General features: G+C 43.9%; 1 protein-coding gene and 1 long non-coding RNA gene across 2 annotated transcripts in view; both read right to left on the minus strand.

Annotated features, from left to right (window-relative positions):
- The window catches only part of XPO7 (exportin 7), a 36123-nt gene extending 14103 nt beyond the window's left edge, over positions 1-22020 (minus strand). The window contains exons 1-14 of the mRNA XM_056321673.1: positions 21844-22020; positions 18435-18581; positions 16677-16770; positions 15686-15852; positions 13514-13606; positions 10173-10277; positions 7558-7723; positions 6928-7001; positions 5430-5549; positions 5047-5193; positions 4083-4255; positions 2818-3011; positions 1621-1726; positions 157-292 (exon numbers count right to left, since the gene is read on the minus strand). Coding sequence (XP_056177648.1) covers positions 157-292; positions 1621-1726; positions 2818-3011; positions 4083-4255; positions 5047-5193; positions 5430-5549; positions 6928-7001; positions 7558-7723; positions 10173-10277; positions 13514-13606; positions 15686-15852; positions 16677-16770; positions 18435-18581; positions 21844-22005 — 1884 coding nt within the window. The 5' untranslated portion in view covers positions 22006-22020. The remainder of the gene's footprint in view (positions 1-156; positions 293-1620; positions 1727-2817; positions 3012-4082; positions 4256-5046; positions 5194-5429; positions 5550-6927; positions 7002-7557; positions 7724-10172; positions 10278-13513; positions 13607-15685; positions 15853-16676; positions 16771-18434; positions 18582-21843) is intronic.
- LOC130141037 (uncharacterized) lies at positions 20912-21823 on the minus strand. Its single transcript, XR_008818965.1, has 2 exons — positions 21352-21823; positions 20912-21057 (listed from the first exon to the last, which is right to left on the minus strand). It is a non-coding gene; the product is annotated as an uncharacterized LOC130141037 (long non-coding RNA).
- Positions 22021-26190: the final 4170 nt, after the last annotated feature.

Here is a 26190-nt window from a genome sequence, read left to right on the forward strand (position 1 = left end):
CGCGACATGTATCCAGAAAACACCGCAGACTGGTCTCTTAAGTATTTTCAGCTATAAAGAGGAGAAAACAAATAATGCCACTTGCTTTCATTTAAAAAGGGAAGCTATTACTGGACTTCATATCCCCAAAGAGACATAGCCAAGCAGACTAATTACCTTGGAAGACTTCTGCACCTGATCTCCAATATAGATCTTGCGGAACTGCTCAAAGAAGCTCAGCATGGCAAGCTCCAGCTTCTCATTCCCTGCCTGCGCCAAGCGAGAGTCCGTCAGGTTCATCAGCTGCAGCACCCTGGAGAAAGGTGGGAAAAAACACACCTTGCTGATGGGGCCCTGGGAGGAGGGAGGGATTCCTGGCACACGGTGGTGTTTCCAGGCTGAGTGCAATGGTATTTTTCACTTTCTGTGGGCGCTGTTGTTTTGGGTCAAGGACTGACAAAACTGGTGACAAAACAGTGACTGGGGTACATTCCCCTCCGGTGCAAGGCCACTGTAAGGCTTCCGTGTCCCCTCTGAGAGGGATGCAAGGCCTCAGGTTTTAATTTGCTGGTGAAGTGAGTTTCAGGTGCTTTAGTGCGCTCGCCTAACGACTGGTCCATCGTGTTCTCAAACCCACCTGAGCAACTACTGCTCCCCTCACAAGAGCAAGGCTCTAAGTGACACTCCCGCTTCAGTTTGGCTTTTGTTATGAGCCCTGCAGAAACAACGCTGCGACCTGTGCACAGGCAGCGAGCAGACCTTGCTGGCAAGGAAGGGGCAGAGGGATTTTAGGGTAACACACATCCAACAGAACGGGGCAAAAGCAGCGATATTCTTTTTGGCAAGTGCCACAAAGCACAGAGTGGGAAAGAAGATAAAACGTAAATGGGCTTCTATGGACATCCATCACCTATGCTGGCACTAAAGGTAGCTGAAATATATATGGGGTCTCACCATTTCCTCTTCAGTAACTCATCAGCTACGCGGGAAGCCAGTACCTGATGTTATCTGCTGGCTCACCAACAGGCCAGCTTCCATACATTCATAGTTCAGCTCCTTTTCCTACCCTAGCTTCCGAGCAGAGCGATTAGGCTCTGGACCAGAAGGCATTCAGCGCAGCTCAAGGTTGGTTCATGAATTCTAAGCTACGTGTTCTCACATCCATCAGATAAAGCTTGCACTGGAGAGTATTTACAATCCTGAAAACCCAGCACATGTTAGACAACATTGTAAAGTTTTAACAGCTAGAGAAGAGCTACAATATTCACAGCGTATTTACGGACAAAACTCACTTTGGATTATTAACTAGGAAAAAGATTTCCCCCCACCACCCCAGCAAAGAACCATCATGCATTTAGTGCTACTCCAATGCATGCATTTAAGCGCAGTATAATTCCCCTCTTACATGCTCTTCCCCTCTCATTCTCTTTCTTATAAGCCAGATTTCCCAATTTAGGCAAACCACAGCAGAACTCTGCTGGCTGGCTCTAGCCAGTGCCACCCATCTCTTCTTTCAGGACGGCCAATTCCACACCGTTCTTTTCAGCGAAAAGAGGGGAAGAACATGGTGGCAGCTTCACAACAGCAATTCTTTTGTTGACTTCAATAGTGGTGCAGCTAGAAAACAGTCAGCATCCCTACCGACAAACCAACTCGCCATCCATCGCATCCTGCTCATCCGTGCTGGCGAACGAGACCCTACCACCAATCACTGCCCCGATAATATAGACGAGCCACGTCAGGCGCCCTGAAACCAACAGAGGACATCAGAACCAAGCACGTCACACATTACACGGAGGAAGCTGAGGAGATCTGCATTTTATTTTGACAAAGACAGGATTCACAAGGAGTATCTTTCTGCTTTTGTGCCCATTTATACCAAAATTACTCAAACTTCCACTCGGTGGAGAACAGGCACGACTTTACTAGTAAAGAAACAACAACGCCAGGTCTGCCTGGAAGATTTTCATTATTTAAAGCTATTCCACTGCAGAAAGCAACTTTCTTGTAAAACTGTATTCTGCGTATTTAAACAAGGGCAGATGTCAGCAGGCAGTGTTTATTTTTTCAAAGTACATGTGGCTGGTGGAGAAGTCAACATCGCATGGGAGTTTTACCTCCACACACACAAAAAAACCCCACCACGTTAGATCAGACAACACTGTTTCAGAAGGAAGAGGAACAGTTTCCATACCTGTGCTGCTGCATCCAATTCCTCCACGGAAGGGGAAGCAAGCTATGTTATCAGAGGGGGGCATAACTCGGAAGGAACTGTGCCTTTATGGCCAGTGTTAAGCAATTCCTAAACCAACCAGCTGGGCAAGTGCAAAACCTCCATGCTGAACCCACCCAACACTGCGGACAGACACCCACTGTGGACAGTGGCACCAGGTGAACACCCCACTCCCAATTACTCAGTACCAACAACCAGCTGGAGGTTTCTGCCACGCAGCCAGCGGGGAGGTTGAGATGACGACGCTGTACACTGCCTCAGACAAAAGAGGGACGAGGCAGGCAGTGCTGACCACCTGTGGATGGGTCACATCCTCATAATGTGTCCCTGAAAGACTGGGCAAGGGGATGTGCTATATTTCCCCCAAAAAGGGAGTCAGCTGTGGGACAGCAATATCTTCAGAGAGCAATCTGTGTGCTTTGGGAGTGTCTTGTCTACAGCCAAAAATATTCTGCAGCACACAGGTACCTCCTCAAGGGAACATTTGTGAGATCTGCCTCCCCACCCTATGGATTTCACCAGGAATGCAGGCCTCTGAAACGGTACTTTTGCAAACAGGCCACCTATTGCAAACTTGCAGGCCACAATTCTCCAAAGACGCTCACCTTCTTGTACAGCAACGTCCATGGGGCTGGCGGTGGCACTCTGCAGCAGCTCCTGGTAGGACTGGGCTGACTGGTCGAAGAGCTGCACAAGCAGAGCGCAGGTCTTCTCATACTCGCACCGGCCAATGGTGGATAGCTGATCTAGCTGCTGTTGCACAAGGCCAGTATCATCCAGTGGATCCTCCAAACCATCCCTATGCAGCGAGAAAGCAGATTAGCAAAGGACTTCAAATGTAGAGACAGCCTAACCCATAACATTAACTTATTTCTACCAGGTAGAGGATGCTTTCGCAGGCATGCAGCAATTCCAGTGACTGAAGTCTCTGCCTCTACTATTTGTCACGATGGAGAGTTACACAGACCGATCTAAGCATCTGACCGTTGTTGTGGCCATAAAGCAGAAGAGTAATGCTTCAGGTGGAAAGGCCATCAGGACCTGGGATGACTAAGCTTTTCTTACGTCTTTAACATTTATTGAGGTCTTTGAACAGAACGTGCAGTGCCAAGAACAAGGTCTCTGCCTGGCTGTTGTATAAAAAAGCTTTCCATCTTTCTCAATGTTTTAGTTGCCTTTTCCTCTAAATAATCTCAACAATGAATTTATTGCAAACTCCAGAGCTAGCTAAACCTGCTGTTCCTCCCTTGCATCACTAGATACCTAGAAAGGGATAAGCCGATCAGTCTTCCTTAAGACAGGCATTGTTTTTCTAGATTTGACCATTTGTTTTCATCAAATACAAACACACACAAGGTAGAATTCATCCCCCACAAATTCAGGCACTGCAACAAGAGTCTTGTAGGCTGCTCCTACACTCAAAGGAAGGAAAAAAAAAAAAAAGATAAGATACTTCTAGGTATGATTTGTGCCATCCCACAGGAGAGATCTAAAAACTAAATGAATCACACTTCGCATACATATTCCTCTCTGCTATGATGGCAATTCAGAGTGGAAGCACTATGCTGCAGGTGTATGATGTTAGGTAGGATGAATTCAACCCATAAGATGTCGGTGAGCACTTGGATCAATCTCAGCCATTGGAGATCTCAAAAAAAAAAAAAAAAAGCTTGAAAAAACCCCCCAAACTCTTTTGTATAAGAGACAGCATATCGTTTAGGTAAGGCTCCCTTAGAAATCCTTTGGTGACTCACCAAACTTCCTGCAGCCGTACCCGTTTTTAAAAGAAACCTCAGAAGACAAACACACTAGAGCCTTCAGACTCTGGTGCTGACAAGAAGAAACGCTGCCATCTCTCCGCTTTTTTTACCTCAATATGATGTGCACAGATTCCAGCCTGGATGTGATGTAAGCTTTCGTGACTTCTGGTGTGTATGTTTCGAGCATGTGAGGCTCTGTGGCTTTAACGTAGGGCACTGATGCAGCCAGCCGCTGCCACAAGCTAAGGAGATAGTGAACGCTGTTCGGCGCAAACTCCCAGTGCTACCAGGAGCCAAGAGAAAGGAAAGAAAACCAGCGAGTTAGGATCTTGGTTACTTTACCCAGATTATTTGGACGGGCATAGCACTAGATACAGCAACACCTAAAAGCTTTAATGACCTGGTCGCCAATTTTCACAATGAATTTCAGTTCACACCTGAATTCAGTGAGCACTAGCGGCGCTCAGCAGACACTGAAAGATCATCCCGAGTTCCTAGGCTGCGCCAAAACCTTTGGTTCCAAACTACTGCTGAGCTCATACTGTAGTGCGCTGTAGACAGCTTCCCAAACAGAAAGTACAGTTTAAAGCTGTTTCCCAGATAAATATAAAAATTTAACAAAGCCGTTAAGTTATATAATTTTTAAAACCATATTCTGCGCAGCAGTGTAGTTACAAGCTGCATACACCAGTGGAAAACTAAGTGGGAAAATGGAATGATATTCATATTACTATCAATCCCTGCAACTGCATTTCAATAGCGAAGTGATACATAATTCTAAAAATAAACCTTATTTAACAGGTTTTTTTTTTCCCCCCTGCTAGGACATGGAAAGACTCTGGAGGCACAGCAGCTCTGCCTTCCCCCACATACTGCTCCTGTTCCATTCAGCAGGAATTCACAAAATAATCAATGCTACACTGCAGGATTTGTCACAGAGTCTGCAGGGTTTTTTGGTAAAAATAACATACAGCAAATTAAGGGGCAAAGAACAGACAAGAGGGTAATAATTTTGTTTCAAAAGAAGACAAGGGGCATAAACACCCATCAAGGGTAAATAAAACCATTTTGTACCTGCAGGCTGGTCACGGTGAAGTTGGCAATGAGTCGGATGACCTCAGGGTAGTTCTCCACCTTCACCAGCTCTCCCAGCTGGTAATTGCTTTTCAATCGGGCCAGCAATCGGCAGAACTCATGGTAGTTGTTTGGGTCTGACAAACTCTGAGAGGAGAAAAAGAGGAGAAGATTTGAGAAACAGCACTACTTGACAACACATGGCAGTCAGCTACAAGAGGTGCGGATTTACGGTGGAACGACAGGAAGAGAGCAGCAAGATGTTGCACCCTTCTCCCCAGTGCCACAAGCGGACACGTACGTTAGGAAGTATTTTTGGTGAGGAAAGGTGAGGCAGAGGGAAGCAGAGCCACAGTTCCACTGACTGCACCCGAAATACTCACCTGTGGGTTTTCCAGTATTCGTTTAACTCCATCAACGAGATGAGATAAAAACTTCGCTCTTTCCGCGTTGTTGAAGAGGGATCTGCGTACAGAGGCTATCTGCACTAAGCAGGATAAAACCTAAAAGGGGCAAAGGGAATAAACAGAAAGGGAGGGATTAGAACAATAAAATGAACAGCACGTTTCCTTTTCATGACACAACAAATCATTTAAGCCTGCTGCTCCTTTGCATGCTACACGACAGCTCCTTCATCTTTGCAATTCTGTGTAGTCTGTATAAAAGTGTAGAAACAAATTACAGCGGAGATAAAAACCACATCGCCCAAGGGAACATCTCCATCCTGACAGTCAAAAGTGTGTTCCAAACTCCGCTCCCAAAAAGGCTGGGATTTCTTTAGATGGAGAACACAGATCTCAGAAGACTGAAAATACACTAGGACTGGCAGGGAAAGCTGGTAAAATTAACACAGACTTGGAAAAATATTGCAGAAGATAGAAGACTGGCAAGAAAAAAAAAAATATTAAATTGTCCTCAACTCAAACCTCTGAAATGTAAATCCAGAGTAAATTCCCAGGTGCAGCTGCAGTAGTGAGACACAGGCAGGACTTGGAAGAGCAGCGGCAGTCAGCTTTGATAGCACCCTGCAATCCTTATCCAGAGGCAAAGCCCCATTCCCTCCGACCAGTGTAAGGACTACCTGCTCAGCCACTAAGCCTCTCGTTCTTGCTGGCTCTTACATTTACTGATCAAAGAGGCAGGACAATTAAAGGCGTAATTGCTTGAGATTTCTATTCAGTTAACAACAACAACAACAAAAGTCTCACACTGTTAAACCCTCTCATGAATATTTGCAGCTCTAAATTCAGAATTAGCAAGTAACCCTTCAACATAATGAAAAAAATACTTCTGAAGGACCCTTCCCTCCCTAGCCAAAGGGCACGTTGTCATTGTAGAATTATGAAAAATATTTATCAGATAGATAAATGCCTGGCAGGCAATTTTTTTTCCAAGAAAGAAATAACCCAAGTTTTAGTTCAATTGTGCTACTGGCCGTTTCATCCAGCTGGGACGTGGCCTAGTTTTAAAGTGTGGAAGGAGAAATCACACTCCTCAGCTGTGCTCCCAGACTTCCTACCTACTCGCAGTATGGTTTTAGGATCAACTTCGCAGTACAGTGGAAATAACAGAAGCTGCATCCCTCAAAAAGGGCTTGCTGAAAGAGTGAGCAGGCAGACTCGGAGCTACGCAAGGACAAAGAAGTAGGTTGGACTTCCAGCAAACAAGCTGCTCTTAGGTCAAATCCAAACCCTGCAGAGGCATCAAAACTACCAGCAGCAGTGCGGGAGCAGCCTCCCCTTTGTCACTATAGTGCCATCAAAGTCAAGGAGCTGTCAGAAGTCAGCCTCGGGCATTTTAACTGACAGTAAATCTCCCAGATGAATCCTACAAACACTTCCTGGTAGTGGAGTCCGTAAGGAAAATAAACACTAAACTTACCAGAGGAGAAAACGAAGGAGGGATGGAATGATAAAGATCAAAAAACAACTGAAGGGTTGAAGAATCCAAGAATGCTGAAAAAAACCAGAGCATTTTACTGAGAACACCTCCATTTACTGCCTTCCACATGCTAATCAACAACGACATGCGTACTCCTCACATGAAGTACCACACTATAAGAAAATCTCCAAAGGATTTTACCTTTTTATAAAATTGCCTTTCCTAGAAACAATGTAAACCCACTGGTACTTCGGTACCAAGACCAAATATTTTAAGAACACAATCTGTGAAACTGCCTGCAAAATGACTGGTGAGAAAAGCAAGGATGTTGAGAACAGGTGCCAAGTTATTTGTTATTTACATTTTAAAATAAATTAAAAAAAAAAACCCAAAGAGTTTACTACTTCTTGAATTGGCAGGTTAAGACTGAAAGGGTAGAGGAGTGTTTTTGTAGCTCAAGACTGGCAACCCAAACTGAACTGCATTTGCAATCACACTAAGGAAGGGCTGGATTTTACATCTGGTATTGTATGCAAAAATTTATTTGTTAAGTACAGAGAGGGCTTTAGCAAGTCACCCATGTTTTCAGCTGCTATGCTGTGATTAGCCCTCTTCCTCCAGCAAGATTACCTGATCTCCAACTGGTTGGGATCTGCACAGTGCAAAGATCATCTGAGGACTCGTCTGTTGATGTGCCAATGAAATCAAAGTTCAGGCAATTATGTGTGAGCTTAAGAAGCTGCATGAGCAGACCATGCTGGCTTTCATCATTTAGATTCAGGTTCTTCCCAGAAGCCTATAAAATACATTGGATTAAAAAAAGTAAAAAGAAAAAAAATACTCAAGGTGACAGCTGAGTTTGAGGCAGTAATTCAACTTTAAATGGATGTGGCAATCTTAAGGATCATGTGCCACAAGCACCAACCCCAGCTATCACGTGCTTTTACAGACAGCATGTGCATTTACATGCTTAGTCTTTACACAAGATGGATAAACAGACAGCACTTTCTTTTTCACTTGGCTTCTACTGCACAGGAGAAAAGCAGCCAGGCTTGCCAGCTTGCAATTATACCATGAGATATAGGAGATAAGAAAGTTCTTATTAAGGTTAAACACAAGAATCTATTTTCTGCCTGACAAGCACTTAGCAGCAGGGAGTCCTGTTGCTCCACCTAACCCTCACATGGAAATGAATGCATTCCCTTTTGTTGCGGAGACATCTGCACGAGCCCTGCTCCAGTTACAACTCCAGTTACAACGCTCTGCTCTGGGCAGGGAAACGGGGATACTCTCAAGTAACACAAAGGACTCAAGGGACACGAAATGGTAAGTCAGTTCACTGCAGTTTAAATGCAGCACTCGGGTCTCTACTCCAGGGACAGGCCAGCCCGTCTATCCCCTGTATTATCATTCTGAACTTAAACCAAACTTCTCACAGCTTAAGCCTATTGCAAATCACACGCTGCACTGTGCTGATGCTGGCAAGGCCCGTGCCAGTGGTCACTGGAATGTCTTCCTCACTCCCTCCACCGTACCACACTTACTCTTCTGGAGCTGCCTAGACGCACCCTGTTTTACGGACATGGATACAGATGCAATCATTGGTTTCTCGCAGCCCGATCATTCCCATTCAGAAGGTTCACCCTAGAAACTTCTGCTTTATATACAGAAGCTTGAGACACCTACTATTAGACAAAAAAAAGCCCGTAACTTGGGTAGTAGGTGTTGAATCACAGGAAAACAAGGATGCTGCAGGAGACAACAGAAAACATCCTGACCTGTCTTAAACCACAGCATCCCAAAAACCAAAAGCAAGATGACTTGGGGGGGAAAACTATAAAGGCTTCCTCCCGAGACAAGCCATGTCTTTCTAGTCACCGAGTCCCCATGGTCATGCAGCAACAGTAGTGTGTGCAATAGCTCAGCCAGAGCTACGCGTACAGGACAACAGCAAGAGCGCAGTTCTGGGGACCCCAGGTTAACAGGGTCTGGTTTATGCCTCCTGGCTGAGCACAAGCACTGGCTGAAATTTTTCCAAGTCTGGACAGTTGTAAGGACCCTGACCTGCCTGCAACTTCTGAGGTGGTTCTTTTCACAAAATTAGAGGAACTCTTTTTATTTCTGAGACTTCCAATTGATCATCAAATGCACCTGAAATAAGCCAATGAACTCAGAGGTTACCAGAGCTGTTATGGTTCAGGAGGATGGGTGCATGGGGAAGGATGACTAGCACAACTGTACAAGCCTTGCTTCCTTTAGAAACCAGGAGGAGTAAAAAAAGATCAAATTACACCCACGTACCCACCTTTATTACTGACAGAACCAGAGCTGCTCATTTTGAAATATCTTTAAAATAAAATTTCCTTTTCACTCTTTGTGCTATTTGTCAACTGTGACACTTCACTCAGCTGGAAGGATAAAAGTTAAACTAATCAAATCTGTGCAACTGCTACTGAGTTTATTGGGGGAGATTTTCCCATAAAGGGCTGCTCTTGCAGGCACCATTAGGACTCGACATTAGCTTTTTAGAAAAGAAACCTGATTCAGAATCGAGAATTTTCTTCAGATAATCTACTTGCTTACAAAATATACATGTGCCACTTCAGCTGAAAGAAACACTTTTTTTGGGGGGTAAACCCCAACCTGACTAGCAGAGCATTGCTGCCTTGTCCCAAGACAAGTATTTTTAAAGCAAGTTAACTCATGTATAATTGACACAAAATAAAAACCCGGGGATCAAAAGACAGTCTAATATTTATTATGTACTGAAATCTCAAGGACAACCTTTAGTCTCAAATTATTAAACATATCTTCACTAGCATTTTTTTCTCTCACCATGTGGGTTTTAAACTGAGGTTAAAAAAAAAAAAAAAAAGAGATAAGGACTCGTTTTACAGGAAAACTCTCTGCCAGTACTGTAAATCAATATTTAAGATGTAAAACAAACATCTCATCTCTTTCCTGATGCTTTCAGACAGGGAAGTTTAACCCAAGCCTCAAGGTCCAGGCATGTATGTTCAATTAAACCTGTTGAAAAAGAGTTTTATTTCTGAATTTGTGTCACGTTCTTCTTTTTCCTTAACACAAACCTAAGTCAAAGCTTTCCTGAAAAACAAGTCCAGAACACAGCTTGTATTACAAGAGCACCCATTCCAGGAGAGTTACACCAGAGGGAACATCAGCCCAAAGTCTGTTGCCTGAACGTACAGCCCCCCAAGAGATATGATTAACAACAGTTTCCTTACCTGTTTCAGTAAATTGCATGACAGTGTGAAAATATCAAATAAAGATGAATCTCGGAAGGAAGAGGCTATTTTCCTGTGCTTGGTCAGTGGATGAGTAGTATCCGCCTGAGCAGAGAGAAAAACAGCGCTTAGAACTGAGGGGCAGAGGTGGAACAAGACCAGCAGAACCCGTAGGAACCCTGCTAAGCACTGGGACATCAAGGTTTCCCTCCCCAGAGGGATGTCACAGCAGGTGGCTAAACCAAGGGGACACACTGCCGCTGCGGTATGTGCTGCTTCTGCAGAGCAGTGGCTCTTCCACAGATAAAATCACATTGACAGGCCTTTCCACCTACAATACTTACAACGCACGTTCACCGTACCCCTGCCAGAAAGCAGGGCTGGGTTACTCCCAAGTTCATTTAAATCTCTTCCAAAGCAGGATCAATGGCAGTATTTTCAACAGCACTTAAGTCACTTTAGAAATCTGAACACTTTTCTCTAAAGTGCTCCAAACTCCTAAGAGTTAAATCCTACCTGTAAGCCGCTGGGCAGACACATGGTCAACTACTACCAATTATAATTCCCCTCCTGAACCTGCACAGATGAGAAGAAAACTAGAAGGAGAGTTAACCAGTGACAGCCAGTTTGGGCTTTGCTGTATCTATTACAAACTGCGGTTGTGGATCTCGCACCGTGTCAGAATAAAAAGCTGACGTATGATTTAAGAGGCAAATACACACATAGTGCGTTATACTGGCTGACAAAGTCTCCAACCAATTCAACCCATGCATTCTAGCACGGGCAAACAGCAGCACAACTTATGTCACTTCACAGACTAATTTCTAGGAAGAGGCAAAAAGCGAAGCGATACCTCCCAGCTTTGCCGTTTATTTGAACACAGGCTGGCAAAATTCCACCTGCCCAGGACGAGGTATCTGACGGGCAGTTGGTCATGGCAGTGCATCTGGGGCGAAGCCTTCTGGCATCTCCATTTTTTTACGCTTTCATTACTATACCCGTGTTAACCTTAAATACGCATACATCTCATCCACCGCAGGAACCAGTGCGGCTCTAACCACTGTGGGCATCACTTTTCAGGTACTAAGCCTTCAAAAACCGCCCCACGGAGGATGCAAACACTCTTGTCTCTTGTAGATGAGAAAGAGAAGCCCCACATCACCAAGTAGGTGGTGGCAGACCAGAACTGGACCTGAATTTGTCGGGTGCTCTAATGACTGAGTTATCATTCCTCAGCTCATGCTATCAGATTTCAGGGTCTTTAAGAAAATGAGCATTCTTTACTCTCTCCCTGGTTATTACAAATCTCATGTGTTTCTGGGTTTGGGGTAAAGGAGCATTTCCTTTTTTCTTCACCATGAAGTCATGAGGCTTAAACCAGTGAACTTCTACAATACAGTGGACTCCCAGTACCTCTGGGCAAGTCTGTGCAGTACTTACAGGATGAAAACTGATATTTCAAAACAGTTACTAGCACTCCGATTTATTTGTACTGTGAGCTTTTGGAACAAAAGCTTTAGTAAACAGAGCTCTAGAAAATTCAGCTCTCGTGCAATGTAGCTGGAAGTTTAAATAGTTATCAAAAAAAGCCTGAAGAGAAGCCCCAGAAGGGGGTTTTGGGTGGGTTTTTTTGCTATGTACATGTACATGACCCCACTCTGATGAGTGGGCACGTTGACAGATTTATTATTTTGCAAGTAATGGCAGTTTTCAACTTTCCAAGATGAGTCACTGAATCCAGCCCTGTGCAACTGCTGGCACAAAGCACATTTAGGCATGAGTAGTAAACTATGGCAGATTTAATACCCAAGATATTAGGAAGAGATTTTGGATCAGTCTAACGCCATTGCTTATTTTAGTAACAACCTGTAGAGACTATGGGACTGGGGTAGGTGACAGTTTCTGTGCTGATTGTTCTCCTGCAAGCAGAAGCTGTAGCCCTCCGCAAAGATACTGATAAGACACAGAGTAATTTATAGAGGTAAACAGATTTGCTTTCACCCTCGATGCAAGGAGGTGAAGGACCAGAGCTCTGCAGACATGTACAAAAGTCTGGGCAAGGAAATGGTGACAGTAACAAGACACAGCTTAAGAGTCAGGAGGAGATCTATGGGTTAGGATTTACTGATCAAGCCAGGCTTGAAGAATTGAAGTGAATTTGGGGTCTGAAACAGATGTAGAAGCCATTCATACTACAGTGCAGAGCTCGGGAAGTTCAGAGGTGCTGAACCACAAGTCCAGCAGAAGAAATCAGTGCTTTGCTCTGGCCAGGAAAAACCTTCTCCTCCATTTCCAGTTCTGAAAATCTGTAACCATCCTTCAAATCCCACTCAAGGATGTCTCCGTTCCAATGCCTGGATTAGTCAATATACCAGTAAAAACTGAAGGTTATTTTCCTTTGTAAGACATTAAAATCAAAATACTTAGTTACCACTGGTCCTCTTAGCAAAATTAGAGGCATTTACACACATGACAACCCTCATGCTGTCTTAGGACCGTGGTGGCCATTACCGGTGCGACATCAAAGTCTGACTGACTGAACAGAAAAACGACGTAAGCTTAGATAGCTCCAAATAAAGCCACTTGTTCCAGCTTTCAACATCAGTATCGAGAGGCGGCATAACGTTAGAGGGCTCTACAAACCACTGAACTAACCAACCTGGAAAGACCTGCTGCAGCTGGCATGACTGGGTGCTATGCCAGAGCACCACGGACTTGGCGTGCCCGGTCTTTCTTCTGCCAGTCCCTGAGGGCCAGGGCTGCGAAAGGGATTCAGCCCTGATAAACAGGCAGAATTTGAGAACTACCTGCTGGGAACGCTATGAAATTTAGTACTGAATGAAAAGGGCGCTTTAAAAATCTGCACAGTTTAACAAATCCTCTTTGTTTCATCTCTCTGGTCAATACGGAGGAGGGCATGCTCCATTCACTTCTTGGCACAAGCATGCTGTAAGCTGAAATGATGCACAGGGACCGACAACAGAAGGTTCTAGGGATGTCCTCAGGCTTGGGGCTTTGTCCTCACTAGGTAGGCTTGGGTAGCTGCTTAGCGTTGCTCTTTCCTTTTTCATCACAGAAGATTACATCAAAATATGGGAGAAGATGGAAGATGCCAGTGAAACAAAACAATTCCTCACCACAGGAGGTTTCAGCATCTTACCACAACAGTAAGTGACTGTGTAAAAATAACAAAAAAAAAAAAAGAAAAAGAAGAACACCCACCACACAACATCCTGCCCCCTCCCCCCCCAAAAAAAAACCAGCCCCAAACAAAAACCCCCAAACAATGCACAGACACACAGCAGGACACAACAATATGAATGAGAAAATTGGACACTTACTTCACTGAGGAAGGCTGTAGCACTTACTTGATTAATTTCATTAGTTAGTTGGGACAGGATTGTCACTCCTATGATGCAGTGCTCTACACTATCCTGAGGAAGGAAAGGGGGACAGGGAAAGCAGTCAGCAGTGCCAGGATGATTTCATTAAGCTTCACCATCATTCAAAGACCTTTCTGCCTGGGAGACTTCTAGACATGTTTGTCTAGAAATGCTTTATCTTTTTAGTATTGTGACTAGAAGAAAGCCCATCAGCAATACCAGACAGAGAATTTAAAACATGCTTTTAAAATACTTGATGCTGTTTACAATGCAAAGGGTCCTAAAGAGTTCAGTAAGTTGGGCCAATAAAAATAGGCTCCTTTTATTTAACAGTTTAATCAACATTTTTCTGTTATGCCCTAACTCTGAAAAGATTTAGATTTTTTTTCACCCCCAAACAGTTTAATTTTAACAGAGGCTATGGTAAAACATGCAGAAATTTCTGCGATGTTAGGATGAGCATTAAAGTTGCCAGATGAAAACTCTGGGAAATAAAACTTATTTTTTTAGCCCCCCCTTCCTTTTTAAACGACAGACCTTGAACAACATAAGTAGCAGCTGACCAAGTTTCTCCACAGAGCTGCCCCGCGACCCTCCTGCCAAGAAGGACAGCCTATCTCCCCGTGAAGGGAGTCCATTCTTCACAGCCTGCTCAGCCTCTGGCTGCACTTGAGACTGCCAACAAGGGGCCAATTGTGAAGTAAGTCTGTTACAGATACCTCTTCACTAGAAACGGTAATCCATTTATCAAATGATTTAAGAGCAACAACCTGTATTGTTCCTTTGCCCCAGTTTCTCTTCTGTAAGTAATAAATGATGTTTCCTTTCCTAGTTCCATCTTGCTTTGCACCTTCTGCACAAATTGCCCCAAAATCTCCATCTGCACTAGAGAAATTCAAGCATATTTAGGCTTGAGACTGCGGCTACTTCTTTAGCTACACATGAAGCCATCTCCTGATGACAGTCTCGGTATTTACGTGATAGGATCTAGACAAAAGCCACTGGAAAACCTTGCTGAACCACGTCTTTAAAAAAGTGCAGCCTCCTCCACATTTTAGTAGCCAGAACAGGTAACTTGAGCAAATGGGAACAGACAGTCTCAAACTAAACACAGCAAGTAGATATTCACACCATCTAATTAGGTTCCTGATTAAAAAGCACACATTCCCTATGTCAAGAGCCAGGAGAGTGAGGAATCTAGCTCTGATAATTTCAGCTAAAAGCACCTGCAAACTATTTGGGACATAGTTACCAGCCCAGAAAGGAGCATGATCTTTAAATTACTTAACATCTTCTAGATCCTACTTCACTGCAGACATCTGTAAATGCCTAAAAAAATAGTAGTTAGCCTATTTTCCAAATGCCCATACTCTACCACTCCAGAATTAAAGCCTTGTACACCTTGCATCTCCTTTTCCACACTGGGAAGAATTTCTGCTCATTTTGATCTCTTCCGCTGTCTCCCTCCATTCAAAGCAAATAAATCAGTATTCATAGTGTTACAGGATTTACTGATCTCTCTGGAATGGAAGTTTCAGTTTGGAGACAGCTGTGGATAAAAATGCAGCCTGCTGCATATACAGTCTTTCGGGTTGGGAATTAAACCCTATACTGTGGTGACAGCACGTACGTTTATGAAACAACAGTCAGGACTTCTAAAGAAAACTGTTAACAATAACATTTGCGTAACAGCCGGTTTTAAGCTACATTTTGTTATGATAACTCAGCTAAATATCAAAACATGACCTCCATGGATATAGCACCCTTGCAGTGAATGAAAGCAAGTCAGGCGTGGCACATACTTCCCTTTTAGACAAGAAGCCCACATCTACCATTTTGCACTCATCAGCATGGTGTATTTAAGCTTCAGAGCTCGAAAGAAGAATTGTGCAACTGGAACACTCAAAAACGTGTCTTACCGCTGGATAATAATGGTGGCAGTATCCAGAAACAAATCCCTGCCCCACCAAACTTTAAATTATAACAACTGACCTGTCCTGCCAGTTGTCAGCTGCTTAGCCTTGGACGTTAGATAGGACAGAGGATACTAAGGTGCAAAACAATAACTAGAAACACACGGACTTTCCAATCCCACAAGATGTGTATTTATCTCACAGAAAAAATTCTGACCTGTAAAAACCTTGTGACATCTGTGATCACGTTCCTGAAGACATATTCATCCTTCTGACAGTCAAACCAGCCCAACTTTGTGATCCTGGCATACAACTGGATTAGTGCTTGTGTGACAAACGTTGCCAACTTTGGCCTAGTGGCAAGGTAGTTGAGCACATAGTTCCCTGAAACACAGAGAAGAGGTGGTACCAAGATGGTAACACTGAGAGGAAAAAGCATCTTTTTGAAAGCTGTTTAAAAAAAACCTAAAAATCTGCACAGCAGTGACTTTGATACAAAAGTTGACCTTTTACTTGTGCCTTTAAAGCTGTGGAACAGATTTGGGAAGCGGTTAGAGGCAGGTGAGAGTTCCTCTCCACAAGCCTAACTTGTTTTCCGTTATCAGATTAAGTCCAATCCTCTGGAAGGACATGTAAATAGCAAGAAAAGCTGAAAATATTTCAAGACCTTTCCTCAGGGATGATCATCTACCACGTTGTTTGTGAAATGGAAAGCAGACCAAATGGCATTCAGACTCCCTTCCTCGGAGGAAAGGAAGTTATCAGCCATTCTCCAGAAAAGAGCACTGCGACAGACTGAGTGCTCCCTTAGAAAATACTCTAAATGATACTTCAGACACCCATAAAGGATTTTAAATTTTGAAAGCACGTCCTCAGAAGAGGCAAGCACCATGCATATTTTATACTCCAAAATAAATTTCTCAAATGCAACTGGTTTATTCACAAGACCACAGAGTTGTCGTTCCTTTCCATCTGGGAAAAAAAAAAAAAAAATCTGTATATTAGCTAACAGAGTTCAAGGCTAATGATGTAGGTGAAGATCCCATCTAAGAGAAATGTTTCTTTGCCTTCTGGGCATCCTGGTAACCTTAGGACACCCAAACTGTAAAGCACAGTAGCTTGCAGAAAACCTCCCACCGCGGATGAAAGTTGGAACAACATACATTCATATTAGTTAGGTTAGAAAAATTAAAAAGTCTTGCACTTACGAATATCTATTCGCTGTTCCAATGGTAAAGGGTTGTTTGTGCGTGACACGAGTTTTGTAAGGCATGTAGCTGCCAATAACTGGGAGTAGGATGACTGTAAAGAAAAAAAAAAACAAATCCAAAACACAAACAGAAGTTTATGCACACTTCAGAAGACCAAGCAGCAGTGCTGGATTTTAAGCTAATTGCTCCCTGAAAATCTGAATTTAAAGCATTAATTTAATTGGTAAGTCTAAGTACTCTGCATAGCATTTATTCTATGTTTTTATAGACACTAAAGTAAACCAAATCAGTGTTTAAGGTGTTTAAGAAAGAAAGGAAAAGCCTTTAAAGAGCAGGTGACAACGGCACCACTGCTGAAGGCAGGAGTAAAACTGCAAACATAGTCAAACTGCATGAAGTTACCTTAAACGCCGTGTCTGAAAAAGACAATTAGCCCCCTGAGCCTGTTACTGTATGTTAAGAAGCACTTACAGCTTCCACTTGATTACTAAATACAGGTTAAAATTTATTTCTTACGGAACTGCACACAGACCACTGAACTGTAATCTAATTCAGGGACACAAATGATGGCATTCAACCACCTAAAACCCTTGGCTGCACCCGATTCCATAAATTACAGCCAGGGAAATGACAAGCATTTTGCATGCTAATTTCTGTAATATATAGTACTGTAGAAAGCTTAGGTTTCCTGCATCTTGGATACTATTAATTCCAACCTTCCCAAGGACAGTCAGGTATAAAAATGAGTCAGATCTCAGGCTGAACAAAACACCCCACAACCCTCTGGCAAGGGTGGGAGAGGCAACAGGTCACACGCAGAGAACAGAGCTAGGCTTTAGGAACTTTCCTTAGAAAAATGTATTTGTCCTCAGGTAAACCCGCCACTAGTTCCCATGAGAAGAGCTTCAAATCAGTTTGTCTTGAATTCACTAGGCTTCAAGTTTAACAAAAAGTTAAATAATTTGCTTTGTGTAAGTTTGCTAAGCCTGTTAAGTGTCACTCTTCTCCCCCTCCCTTCACCACCTCCTCCTGGAGGACTTACTCTTGACAACAGGCTGTTTAATGTCTCCTATTTTTGTGAACAAGGCTCCAATCCGATAGATACGCAAGCGGGATGCACATTCTGCCAAAAGTCAAATCTTGCAAAATCAAGCAAGCCATTTCGAACATTATTTGTGCTGATACAAAGTAAAAACCAAATGGCCACTTAAGCAAGCTAAAAAAGTCAAGCAGGATTTACTGCCGGTGTATTTTATATCCCTTCCGTAACACTAGTTCTAAAGCACACGATCTAATTTTCCCTGTTTTAAACAGCTGGATTATTAAGAGAACACTATAGCAGGGGCAATTTTCCAAAGAAACACCGCTGGTTTTATCCCCTACGAACCTCTGTGCACACACAGTTTTCTCCCCAACGCCTATAGAGAAGGCAGGGGGTTCCCACAGTCCATGAAGTACCACTGCCACAACAATGTTTTCAACTTAAAGCTCGACATGTCTGGGTGGTAGCCTGTGAAGAATGCAGCAAGGCCCACAAGACATTAGGATTGACAACCATTTGCAGTAACCACTGCAGCAGCATAATTAGCCATCAGAGCCAATGCTTTTTTTGGCACCGGCTGCCCACAAATCGAGATACATGACAGCACACTGGGTACGGAATATAAACACCGCATACCAGACCTCGGGGCTATTTCCCTTATCAATGCCCAAAACACCAAGATATATTTTGGACAATTATGTTGTTTTACATACACTCCCTCTTTCTAGAAGAAGCTGGCACTTGCTCAGGCAGTCTGGACTGTTGGTGAACTCAACCAAGGCTTTCTCTGCCTGGAGCCGTGTCGCAGTGTCTGTGGTCTCATACAGCTGCTTGCACAGGTTCTCTAGCTGGGCTAGGCTCTGGAACACAGGAAAACAAATCAATTAGAAACAAGAGGTTTTAATGTTTAGTTATGCAGCAGTTGAACCCGGATTATATGTACATATACACACCTATAGTTTTATGTTTGCGCAAAGGAAGGAAAACGCTCAACTCGCGGTTTATTCTTCCATCAACTAAACGCATTTAAACCTACTAAATTACCCGTACGGAAATTTCACAGCTACCTCTTACACCTGACAAAGTACCATGCTGCCTCCCTGCTTTCACCTTTTTTACCTGAACTCACGACACCCGATCCCAGGGTCAGTGCTCACCCAGCCTGAACACACCGCGTGGCTGAGGACGGCTGGGAAACCTCTTACATCTCGCACTCTAACAGCAATAATCCTAACTCACCCGTTTCAAATAGCAAAACCCCCATCCTCGCGTCTAGCTTTTATGACATACAGTGTCAAATCCCTCAAAAATTTAGTTTATATTCCCTTTGCAGGGCATCATAACAGACTACAGCATCCCAGGATGCTGGAAGGATCGCACATTAAATCTTCTACACTACACATGCCAAAAATACCTAAAGCAGAACACAGCAAATGAAGAAACGGGATGGATGCCTTTGAGCGGCGTCTCTGTGAACGCGTTCGAAGGGAAACAGAACTACCAGACAGATTCTTTGTGCTCAAACAACTGGAAAACACTTGCCATAAACTGTGATCCAGGCAGATGGTTTCCCCCAGTGAAATCCGAGGTGTCCTAGTTAAAACGTGGCTTCACAGATGGATAGAAATATTCCCTCAGGTTCTTACTGCTAGATTAATAAGCAGGTATTTTCAACTGCTTTAGGGCTACAATCTAAGTTTGCAGGGGTAAATCATTACAAGCATACCATAACTTTTGTGCAGTTGTAAAAAGGACAGCATCAGTTGCCTAATTTGTTTTTGGAGGAGAGATTGTTTTGCAAAAGCCAAGTTACTGACAGATTCACGCACCACATCGGCACACAGCTGAACGCTCCCTTACACACAAGTGCAGCAATTCCACACCAAAAGCACACAGAAGTTTTTGATGCTCTGCTGTCAAGATGATCATCAGATAAGACAGTGTTAAAAGAAACACCAAGAGGGACCCCCTGCAAAAACCCTCTTACCTTGTACCATGTGCCAGAGCTCTGATTTTATTTGGTTTTGTAAACCATGACCTCACGGAAAATGTTGTCCTGACAGCTTCAGTACTTTTGAGAAACAGGAGAACTTTGCCAAGTGCCAGAGAGCATTTCAACATACAGTTTTGTTTTTGAGAAAAGCAAAACCCAAGGCTTAAGCTCTGCACCAAAAATCTAAGATGGCTCTGAACGATTATTAACCATAAACTATTATATTACTCCGGTTAAGCATTTTGCAGCTCCTATCGTTTCTCATTACAAATCCACTTTCAGTTTTTTTAAATCAGTGGGCAAAGCCTACATGCAGGAGGGTGCCTGTTTATGGGCACCATGACCAGCTTAAGGACAAAATATAACTTTCTCCAAACCTCTTAAAATCCCTGCGACCATTTATCCATTTGAAAAGCTACAACTGTTCAGTCCACGTGCGTACATACAACGGAACGAATCCTTCGGAAGCAGCTCAGCCCAGCTCCACCACCCCAGCAGGACAATGAATTCATAGAATCAGAGAATCATTTAGGTAGGAAAAACCTTTAAGATCATCAGTTCCAACCATTAACCCAGCACTGTCAAGTCCATCACTAAACCACATCCCTGACTGTGGTCCATGGTCCCACACTGAACTGATGAACGATGACCCAGACAGTGTAGTTTAAAATTTTGGGAAAAAAGTACTTTTTTTTTTTTTTTTCTTTAAAGTTTTACATCATTAATTCTTTGAGAAGCTCAGGAATGGGGTTTCCCTATAGTCAGGCTTCTTCACACCTCTGAGAAATGCTAATTCTCTGTGACTTTTTGTGACTCGGTGGCAATAACCACGGCTCCTTGTGTGTGACGCTCGCCATGACAAAACACCCTTGTTTGAGCACAGTGCGTGATCCGTGCCAGCCTTCTGGCAGATGACAGTTATTTAACTCCCTCGGAGCCAGAGGAAACACAGGACCTCTGGGGCTCGAACAAAACACCACCAAAAAGCCAACCACGCCAACCGAAGAGATACAGCACACAAGGGCACCATAAAATGCCTGATTAATGACACTGCAGTCATTAAAGCAGTTTTCCGGGGTGGGGAGAAAATCACATGCATAGAAAAGCTATTCCAGATTATCCAGGAGTGTGAATCCAGGAACTCAATGGGAAATAACAGTGCATTCTCCTCACATAAGATTAAGCCAACCATCCACATCATGTTTTAAACATATTTTTAATATCATGTCTCTTATCGCACAGCATCAGTTGTCCCAGGCGTCCCTGTCCAGGCAACCCTCAAGTTAAAGTTCACTTGATACTTCTTCCTCATGGTATCCTCTGATCTGTAGCTGCAGAGGGGGCTGTGGGATGGAGAATATTTATTGCACAAGGAGAAGGACCAAAGCCTATGAGGGCAACTCAGAGGGAAATTTGAGGTCCAAACGTGGGAGCTTTCGCACATTATGTCAAGTTTGTGAGTGGCAAGTTTATTTTTTAATGTAATGTGCTCAAATAGCCAAAAACCCCCCACATGCATTATAAGCTGTAACCCGACCAAGTAAATTTCTCTGACGGAAAACATTCATGCATAACTTTTAGGATTGCCTCACCAACAAACTTCTTCCCTCCTCTTGTGCCCTAACTCGATCATCTACCACACAGACAGGCAGAGCAGTTGAGCTGCCTTGATGCTGCACATCAGGTTTGCAACGTTCAGTTTTCAGCACATTTTAATACCGCCACGATGAAGGCAGCACAGCTCCCCTGCTCTCTACCGATGGGGTAGAAATCGGGCTCACTTTATGCCAGCACCCAGCTTTCAAAGTCAGAGATGTTTGGGTGTTAGGGGTAGCAAGCACGTGGGGAGTATTTCCCTACAGATACAGGGCAATACCTACTTTTTCAACAGAGATAAAAAAAAAAACACACACACCAGTATTTAGTATAACGATTATGCAGGGCAAGAGCTCTGTGTATTCTAGATAAGGGCTAAAACATGAGACAGCAGAGCATGTGGAAGAGGGAGACGCTGTGGCATCCCGCTGGTGCTGCACCCGTGGGCTGAGTTACAGGACGGAAAGGCACGCAGCTGGGGAGCCGAGAAGAAAAACTGCACTGAAGACGATTCAGAACTAACCAAAACTTGCCTTCATTGCTCCTCGCAGAACCAACAGCTCCAAAAACTCTTTGGAAAAAGAAGAAACCGGTCCTTTGCGCCTAGGGAAGGCGAGGATGTGCTGCTGAGGGCTCAGGGTAGCAGGGGAGCCGCCGGGGACCCTGCAGGCGTGGGGCAGCAATTGGGGTGGCATTTTCGGAGATCTGCTGAGTCACGGGACACAGCCCCAAGCATCAGAAACCTCCTCCCTCACCAGCTCCCAGCCTTCCGAATCGCTCTTATCTGCTCCTTGCATGACAACACTGAAATCCCAGGATTTTTCTACAGCTGCGCGTACCATATTCGATCAACATATATCAGTACACCCAAAGTGCTTTAGGCAGCGACAAACACCCCCCCTGCCCCAATTTCTCTCAATACATCGCACTATAAAGGCTAAACGACAACGTGAAACACCAGTCACCTCCCAGCGAGGAGTGTGTCTTAAACGCAAGCCAAAAAGCCTAAACTGCCACTGAATTTTTCACATAACCACCTCCGGACTCCAAGCTCGGCGGAAATGACGATCACTTTTCCTTCTGTGTGCACACACACATTTTTTCCCCCTCTGAAGCCAAGACACAAACAATGTCTGTGGCTTTTTCCTCCACTAAAACGTAGCAATGAACGCCTATTAATGGAAATCTGCATTTTATCTCAGTGTTCCTCTAAATCCAGCTTCCAGGAGTGACATCTCACTGTTGACGTTGTCTACAAGCCTTAGACAATTTTTTCTTTTGCAAACAGAAGTTGAGGAAGTTTGTGTCCCTAGGAAAAAAACCCTCCAAAAATGGCATCATATTTTTGATCCAGCTCCCCATACTGAAGTTCAGCCCTACACTGCAAAGCACCGGAGCGTAATGCAACATACCCTGCGGTTGAGTCCAACACCATTGTTTTGTATGCGGTAGAAGTGTTTTTCAACAAGGGGAAGTATATTTATCAGAAACCAGCAAACTTGACAAATGATTAGCAAAACTTCCACTCCCCTTTCCCTCCAGCAGCAACAAGCTCCGAGAGAAGCTTTGCTGCACACCAAGAGCTGCGGGCTGCACCGTCCTGGGCAGGAATTGCCAACCCATCAGCCTCATGCAAACTTTGCATCGTGTTACTGCTTATTTCTTTAATAATATCAAACACCGAGAAGAAATGAGTTATCCTTCATATGTGGCACCCTCGTTGTATGATCCTGGCCTCAGATATTTGTCCACTGAGAGCTGCTGTGAAGCTCAAAACGTAGAAAAAACCACCCTCAACCTATCAATCTCATTTATACTACAAGCTACAAATAAAACTCGTCACTGTTCAAGTGTTTTCCCCATGGTGAAGATAAACAATGTGTGATCATCTTTAAAATGATAAATACTACAAGGAAAGTAACAGCTACCTAAAAGGAGTCCCCGGGGGACGGCTGTGGAATTGATCCTATATTACACGGTTGCTTAAGCAACGTTCTTTACATCCAAGGGCTGCAATAAGCTCTAGGCAGGTTTAGTTCAATAGAGTTTGACTTTGCCACGCTGACAGTTCCCATTTCAGAAAATTGAGGAAATGCATGCTGTGCTCGGTGTACTCAAGATGGCAGAGCCAGAAAGTGAGCAGAAGTGCACACAGCCAGCCCCGATCACTCAGGGGGGGAGCAGGCAAGCAATAACCCCATGGATTCAGACATTTAAAATGGGGTATTTGGCTTAACAAGATCAATCCAAACTTTTCTGTTGCCTGGTGGTTCTTATCCTGAAGGATGTGCACTACTGTACACCCCCCAGGCATACACTGTTTCCAAGACATTCCTTCCTCCTGCCTTATGGTTGCCGACTCCCTGAGCCAGAGATCCTGCAACTTGTTTAATACAGTTATTTTTGTCCCAAGCACATTCATCCATTTTAATATCCCCCAACTGATTCCCCAATATGTTATAATCAAAGTCAGACTTTGCAAGCGCTGGGCAACTGCAGGGCAGGCAATGAGATGAGTATGTCCCTGCTTATTACGAGCATGCAACAGGCCCCAGGAGGAGCCACCCGTGTACCTCCAGGATACGGCATCACAGCGGTGAGAAGAATCATCCATTTTTCCTTTCCCTCCAACATTTTATGTCTAAGGAGTACCCAATGTCTGTATTTGCCAGTGAACACGCACACGCCTAGCACACAGGGTGTTAGGGCGCATACCACGGGATGCGGTGCACGTTTCTCTGACAGCACCTCAAGCCTCACGTGTGGTCCTTTGCTGGCACCGCACTCCACCACTGCGCAGCGTGTGTCAGCTTCTGCTCTTCAAAGCTGTAGACGTTACCGAGCTTTCCTCAGTTGCTTGCTGACTTTACAGCAAAACAAGGAGGAGCAGGATGCAGCATGCAGTCAGGGCATGGGAACACTGTGCTTTAACAAATGCAACCGTGCAATGAAGATGCCGTCGCAGCAGTCAAAGGGCCCTGGTGTTTTAAGTGACTAAGGCTTACAGAATGCCTCAGGTCACTTGATGAATGTCAGGTATTTCAACCAAAAATAAAAAAAGCTTTTAAGCTGAGCGATGCAACTATTAACTGCCAAGGACTAGGCTGATGCACTTTGTAAGTACTCACAGCTGTAAAAATCAAGGTCTCATGGCTCATCACCCTCATTTGTTAAGAGAGCCTGAACAACAAATTGCCCATTTCCATTTACCCTACTAATAACAGAGAATGCAAACCTACCTACACCCTTCCAGCACATCTCAAAATTATTTATTGCAGCAGTATTCTCAGGCATCTACCTGCATCTCTTGGGGAATCAATAAAGAGCTCTCATTTCTTTCTCCGAGATGCATGATCTTCAAGCCCAGATGGAACAGGGCTTCCTTCAGGATTCAGCCCTGCCATTTCACTGCGCAACGCTTCAGAGCCACTCTACGCCCCACAGAATTAACACTAACACTTCCCATAACTCAGTACTGACAAGATAGGAGGTTATATGTTACACAGGGCAGCTTCCAAGAGCCTAAAAGAGGAAAACATGATACCCTTAGTGGGTGGTGAAACCGCTAAGACACTCTTCAATATTCTAGCTGGGTGCAAATAAACGCGAGCGCATAATTATCAAGGCTTAGCTTTATAAGGACAGCCACTTGTTTAACTATCTGCGAAGAAATGAGAGAAAAGACAAGGTAATATTTGGCTTTCTAACACAGGGCATGTCTTAAGTGAGTGGTCCTGAAGCTAATTATACCTTGGAGGCCAATGGCACCGAGAACAGATCAAGGACTAAAATTTCCAAAAGAAACCTCTACATTTCTGCGGCATCAGGACTTCCAGATGCTAGCAGAATCCAAATGCATATACCAAACCACGAAAACTTAAAAAGGTTTGATAATACGTCAGATTTTTTTTTTTAAGCAACAAAACAGGTGCAGTGAACCTGGGAATTATCCCTGCTTTCCATGCTGGCCAGTTGGAAGTGTTTATTTCACCCTGACCGTGTTCTGGGTTTGCACTTCTTTCATGCAGCACCAAGTCTGACATAACATACAACTCCAACTGCTAATTGGAAGATCTGACTCCTATGGAAAAATGGTCGCATATCTATTATCTTCTCTGAACACTACATGTAATTGTGCAGCATTACTCACCTGAATGCGTAATTCAGTTAGAAGAGGTTTGTTTCAGAACAAACAAGAAAAGTAAAACAACAACAGAGGTACGATGGTCCAAGGCACCCGGCTTCTGGAGTCAACAGGGATCAGACCATCAGCGGAGGAAAAAGTGGGAAGATGTACATGGCTGTAAACTCTGGCAACTCTTTCTTGTATGGGAAATCTGCCAGCTATATGTGAGGAAAGGTGAACCTGAAAAAAATCCACTTGTCTTATTTTAAAAAAATAAGTATCTTTAAAAGTTAGCTAATTTCTGCAACAATAAATCACATCCCATTTTGAAGAAATTGCCTCTATACCCCGACAGATTTCTGCTAAACTTAAGACAATTGTTCCTGAGCTCAATCCCCACTGATGCTGTTGAAGTAGTAATGAGAGATCCCTGGTGATGTAATACCTAGAAATGGATGAATTACTGAATTCTGTCCCAAGAAAGGCCTCTCTCCCGGTGGGAGGACTCAGCAGGGCCCTGAGCAAGGACTGCAGCACAATCAGCCTGGTAACTGCCACAAGCAGGTGCTCCTCTACTTCTGAGGATAAAAAAAAGGAGAGGCTGGAGCAGCACTAACACCTTTGCTTCAACAACGGGAGAGTGACAACTGTTTTTCTTTACCTTTTTGTTTCTACGCTACAGCTAATAATACTGCTTCAGCAATTACATACCTCTAACCTCGCTTTTTTCAGAGCTGAACATTCCTTGTGCATC

Source organism: Falco biarmicus, chromosome 18 (assembly GCF_023638135.1).
Source record: "Falco biarmicus isolate bFalBia1 chromosome 18, bFalBia1.pri, whole genome shotgun sequence".
In the NCBI taxonomy this organism is placed as follows: domain Eukaryota; kingdom Metazoa; phylum Chordata; class Aves; order Falconiformes; family Falconidae; genus Falco; species Falco biarmicus.